Below are 6,119 nucleotides of genomic sequence, written 5' to 3'. Positions count from 1 at the left end.
ACTTAGGTGAGATGGACAGGATAAAATTTGATAATAAATAAATTCAGTCTTCTAAATAGTCAAGGATTCTCTAATGAACATCTGGGGAAGGGAGGACAGAGGAGGGAAAAGGAACCTTCTCACAAGATTTCTTTTCTCTCCCTCACTTCTTAGTGAGTATCACACTCACTAAGCTTAGCTGGTTGTGCGGATGAGGCCCAACCTTTTGGTGGCCCAGTGAAAGGGTTGTGTGAACGTAGCAACTGAATCTTCAAGTCCATCCGCAATCCAGTATTTTAAGAAGACAAGAAAAGGTGACCTGTTTGGAAGAAGGAAGGGAAGGGAAGGGAAGGTAAGGAAGGGAGGGAAAGGAAGGGAGGGAGAAAGGGAAGGAAGGGAGGGAGGGAGGGAGGGAGGGAAGGAAGGGAGGGAGGGAGGAAGGCCCTTTGGCCCTGTTATAATAGAGCATTTAGAACAATGCCTATTAAAAGAATCTTTGTTGACTGGGGTGATCCTTCAAGCTTTTTGATTTCTGCTTCAGCAACAGGAATCAAAAGGGGTCCCATTTTATGTAGGGAGAAAAATTAGCTCTGCAGTCTGCACCAGGCATGGGTGTGGTTATGTGTCACGATGGAGGGAAGTTTGTTGGTCTGCAAAGCTGCCCCCACCCTGCTCCAAATTTTTCTCAGACAGAAATAGGTCTTGGATTTGCCATCCATGGTTTTCAGGTGGGCCTTTTCAGGACCTGGATGTTGAATGAATAAGCCTTGCTCGTTCTCTTGACGAATGCCCAAGTCAGTTTTAAGGTTGCCACCCAAGGTTCATTCCTGCCTCTGCCACCCTATTCCTTCAACCCATCTCTCCATCCTTCCTAAGAGGGGAGCCTATATCAGCCCACGAGCATTTCTTTGCTGCCCTCTCCTGGATGCCAAGAGTCTTGCATCCCAAAGCTGCTTGCTCTCCCTTCCATAAGGAAGAAGAGGGCTGCCATTTTATAAGAAGATCAGGACCAGGGTAGGAAAGGTGACGAAGGCATTTGCCAAAAACATCTGGGCTGCTGGATCTCTTGGACCAGTCTCCTCCAGGCACGATTCTTTCCAGTCTGGTGGATTTGCACAGGACACACTTCTGGCTAAGGGTGGATAAGCACAGCAGGGTGGATTGAAGTGGAAAATTAAAACAATGAAGAATAAACTTAGTTCTCTTCTTTGCCATTTTTTCTTTCTTTCCTTTCCTTTCCTTTCGTCCATCTTCCATCTTCCCTTCCCCCGCTCTCTTTCTCTCTTTCTTCTCCCCAACACTCCTCCCTCCCTCCCTTTCTTCCATTTTTCTTCCTTCCTTCCTTCCTTCCTTCCTTCCTTCCTTCCTTCCTTCCTTCCTTCCTTCCTTCTTTCTTTCCTCCCTCCCTCTTTTCTTTTTTCATTTCTCATTCCTCCCTCCCTCTTTTTTTGGGCAGAATATTCAGAAGACATCTCTTCTCTGAAATAACACCCCTTCTTTTCCAGTTCTGTTGCAACTCGTCATTTGAATGCAACCCCTTCGAATTTAACGGCAAAGTCGATTTTTTTTTAAAAAGCGAAGTGTAGCCCCAACACTTGGTTAGACCGCTTTGCCTCACCGGGAGGCAGGTGGGAGAAACCAGGATAGGAGGAGAGACGATCGGAGACGAAGTTTTCCAATTTCCTGGGCTTGAACCAGCGGGGTCTGTAAACGAAATCCGGAGCTTCTTCGGAGGATTTCGTGGATTTCACCGACTGGCTTTTACCTCCGAGGAGACACAGCCAAACTGCGGAGGAAAAGGAAACTCGAGAAGCTCTGAGATCAAAACGGGCGAAAATAAAGTCCAGAAATGCGGGCGGTCAGCCCTGCACAGTCCCGCGGGAAGAATCCGGGCTGAGATTCTTCAGACAGGAAAAGGCAGATGGGCGATCTTGAACCCTCTCGCTGCGCCGGATGGGAGCCCGTTTCCTCTTCTCTGCCCTCCTTGAAACGGAGGAGCTTAAAAAGGAGAAGGAAAAATAAACCAGAAACGGTCTTGGAAACGCTCCGTTCATTTATTTCTCCGGTCAGAGACAGACAACTGTGGGGAAATTAAGAAATCCTGGATTACGGTCCCCTATAATCCACAGCTTCGGGCTGATAGAAACCGAGGTTCCCCAAAGTTGCTTGTGGGGGGGGGGGTGAATCAGGACGTGGCCACGCATACTCTGTCAGGCGAAAAAGGGATGAAAGTGTGAAAAAGCAGGCAAGGCGTTTTGCGCAGCCGTTGCGAAGCAGAATGAAATTGACACGCTACGCAGTGAAATTGACCAGGCTGATGGAAGGATGGGGCTTTGGGGAAGAAAATAGATCGGGGAGGCCTATGGTTAGCCTGGAAATCAGAGGACGGTTTGCAACCATCCTACACAAACAGCATAGGAAACACAAAGCGGGATCCTAAAGGGATTATAAAATACTCACCCTATATCAAGGATCCTACAGGAAGTTACTTCCTACAGGAAGTTACTTTGTTAAGCTAAGTAACAAAAGCTTCCATCTAATAAGTAGCTGTCTAAACTTTGGGGAAATAAACGATAGAAATTACAGTCCTGCATTCTACACATAGTGTGTGAACATAACTGAATCTGTCTAACGGGGTGTGGCAGTGACCTATTAGAAACAATTCTTGAAAAATTCTACTGCCTTCCAATCATGATTAAACACATAAACAAACAAATGAATAAACAGAAAACCCCAAACGGAGCTGATTTTAAGAGAGACTCATTCCAAACCAAAATAAAAACCAAGCCAGAATGAGCCAACTCAGTTAAAATATTTGTAAGAAGAGCAGATTTCCTGCTTAGGATTTGTTTATTAATGACAGTGGATTTTTTTTAAAAAAAATACTTATCTTTTATTGATATGTGTGTGTGTCCCCCATTTGTAGCATTTTTTTTCCTGGGAAGGATTAAATTATTGTATCTGCTGTTTCAAAAATAATTCATTAACTAGCTGGATTTCCCAAAATGCTGATGATTTTTTTTTTTACAGGAATGCACATAAAAGTGCTAAGAAGCTACCTGCCTGCTATTTGCACTGGAAGTTATAGATTTTTTTTAAACTAAATCCTTAAGTTGTTGAGTGATCAAAATAGATTAAAATTGTTGATTTTACTCAGTTTTCTGTGAAAATAATCTCAGTGTATACAGTAGGTAGAGAAATGACTTCTGGGTAGATACTCAGATTTGACTTTAATTTGTATATTTTCTTTGTGTATTTAGGATTCATCTTAATGTGCACACAATAAAACCAAGACAAATATTCCCTGGAACATTATTTATTCACACCCATATGAATGTAATAGTTTCAGTCTAAAACATAGTATGGCGTATTTCATTGACGAAAATAGCAGCACAACAGGAAATAAATGAATGAATGAATGAATGAATAAAAATAAAAATAAAAAAGAGGTTACCATTTTGTCTTGTTTTTTCCTCCTCCAGGAGGAAAAAATAACATAAGATAATTTCCACTGCTGGCATTAAAATGTGAATCCGATGGAAAATTTCCAGGTAGAGATCTGTCTATAAATGTACAATATTTACTGAGACCCGGGATGTGTATTTTTGAAGCATCTGGTAAAGGTGAAGCTGGTTCACACATGCATAACTGCAATATCTCTAGTGAGAAGATGCCCAAATCTAATGTCATAGACAGAACACTCAGATCATGTCACACATGCACAGCAGACATGGGGGGAACAGGGCATGTGCAGCTCATGGCTTCCGACTTAACTATATTTTAATCAAGTATAGATAAAGTGTGCCGTTGGAGCTGGGAATAAAAACAAAGAAAAATGAAACCAACCAAACCGATGCATCAAAGGATACATACATGCATGTGTGAACCAGTCTTAAGTCACTGCTGCCCCCAAACCTTTGGCAGAACCGCAGAAAGCATGGGAGGTCTACCTCGTTTCTCATAACATGAAAGGACCAATACATCTATGCAATTATGCTATTTGGGGACAGACAGTTTTAATCTCAATAGAGTGGTTTGAGTCCTAACTTGAGAAGGAGAGAAGGAGGGGAGGGGAGGGGAGAGAGAGGGAAAGAGGGAGAGAGTAGGTAGGTAGGGAGGTAGGTAGGGAGGGAGGGAGAGAGAGAGAGAGAGAGAGAGTGGAAGAAGACTGTCATATTTAGAGAAAGGTTAATGTGTAGCACATTGGAGATTTGGAGACAATAGCTGAGACACTATCCCTCTTCTGACAGGACCTTCTAGCCAAACCCTAAGTATAGTCGTAGTCTGAGGAATCATCCTCAAAAGCCCCTTTAAAGTCTCTTTGATAAGGATCTACACTATTCTCTTCAAAATCCCCCACCGGGTGGAGGTTTCTACCCTTGGCTTTGCGTTCTTCCATCTTGATGGTATCATAGAGTCCTTTGGGCTCCTCGTCTAGAAGGATGTTCCTCTCCGAGTGGGAGGGCTTCATCTGGCAAATGTTTTTGAGGGCCAGCAGGACCGGGGAATAGAGGACATTGGCAAGGCCCATGCCCAAGCTGAGTTGGGTGAAGCCAAAAGAATGGACAATCTCTCCAGCCACGATGGGCCCCAGGGCATAGGCCACTGAATAGGAGATGTCGGCAATGGCATAGACGCTGCCGTAGACGGACACATGGCGCACATCTACCAAGAAGGCAAGGGTGGGCAGAAGGGCCGTGTCCACCAGGGCAATGCCAAAGCAGATGCCACATAAGGGAACCATCAGTTGTCCAAAGTTCCGGCAAGCAGGCACCACGCAGGAGCTGGCCCCGATGATGACCATGCCCAGGGCCCCATAAAACCACTGCAGGTGGGGATATTTGTCCGCCAGCTTGACAGTGATGAAGACCCCCAGGACGTGGGGGAAGAAGGCCGGCAGCCAAGCCAGACCCATCTCCCACTCGTTGGCGTTCATGGTGCTGCTCATCCAGTTGGCGATGGTGGGCTCCAGGAAGGCCAAGGGGATGTTGCAAGTGGTGAGGGCCCCGGCCACCACCGCGATGTAGGGGTCGATCATCAGCCGATGGATGGGGGTGCCCACCGGCATGTTCTCCCGGGTCCTGTTGGCGAAAGGCTTGATGGCCACCAGCAGCAGCAGGGCGTCCAGGAGGGAGATGGAGGCCAGCACCAGGAAGGGCGCCTGCTTCCGGGCGAAGCGGTACAAGATGCCACCGAAGGGGGGCGCCACCAGGCTGCCGAAGGAGATGAAGGCCAGCGCCACGCCCAGGGCGCGGTTGCGCTCCGACTCCTCGGTGTATTTGTCGGCGATGAGGGCCACCCCCGAGGTGTCGGCGAAGGCCGAGCCCAAGCCCTGCAGGCTGCGCGCCACGAAGAGGGTGCCGTAGTTCTCGGCGAAGGCGAAGATGAGCGTGGACAGGAACATGACCAGCAGCCCGATGAGCAGCGGCAGGACGTAGCCCACGCGGTCGATGAAGGTGCCGGTCAGCGGGTTGACCAGCAGTTGCAGGATGGCCTTGGAGGCGAAGAGCACCCCGATCTTGATGTCCTGGTTGTCGGCCGGCAAGGGCGGCGGGAGCAGCCGGGAGGGCTTGGTGGCGTTGCCCGGCCAGCCCCCGGCAGCCCCGCTGCTGTTGACATCGAGGCTCTGGCCGGCCGACGGCGCCTCCCCACCCCCGCCGCCGCCTCCGCCGCCCATGGCGGCCAGGTAGTCGGGGATGATGGGCACGATGACCATGTAGAGCATGTTGTCCAGCAGCAGCGCCACGCAGACGATGGCCAGCAGGAGGCGCCGCTGGCGGTGAGCCTCCTGGAGGGCGCTGCCCAGAGCCTTGGCCCGCAGCCCCACCGCCTCGGACAGCTTCTCCACTGCCCGGCGGGCACCCACCGAGTCGCCGGCGTCCTCCTGCATCCTTCCTCCTGCGACGGCCGGGCCAGGGACGCTAGAGGGGCATGGCCTCCTCCTCCTCCTCCTCCTCCTCCTCCTCGGGCTCTCTCCGCTTTCCGGCTCCGCGGTGGCCTCCCGCACCTTCAGTCCCGCTTCCTGGCACTCTCCGAGCGAGCTTCTTGGTCCCGCTTGCCCGGCCGTCCAGCCCGCGCTTCCCGCAGCTCTCTCAGCCTTTCTCGGACCGTAAAGAAGGCGGTTTAAACCTCCGCTTGCT

At 49.4% G+C, this 6,119-nt stretch overlaps 1 protein-coding gene across 1 annotated transcript; it reads right to left on the bottom strand.

The window, feature by feature from the left end:
• Positions 1–4,246: 4,246 nt before the first annotated feature.
• SLC18A3 (solute carrier family 18 member A3) lies at positions 4,247–5,869 on the bottom strand. Its single transcript, XM_058188043.1, has 2 exons — positions 5,597–5,869; positions 4,247–5,548 (listed from the first exon to the last, which is right to left on the bottom strand). Exons 1-2 carry the CDS (start codon positions 5,867–5,869, stop codon positions 4,247–4,249), a joined length of 1,575 nt encoding a protein of 524 aa, XP_058044026.1.
• Positions 5,870–6,119: the final 250 nt, after the last annotated feature.

Source organism: Ahaetulla prasina, chromosome 6, assembly GCF_028640845.1.
Source record: "Ahaetulla prasina isolate Xishuangbanna chromosome 6, ASM2864084v1, whole genome shotgun sequence".
NCBI lineage: Eukaryota > Metazoa > Chordata > Lepidosauria > Squamata > Colubridae > Ahaetulla > Ahaetulla prasina.
This window is presented reverse-complemented; position numbering and strand designations above follow the sequence as displayed.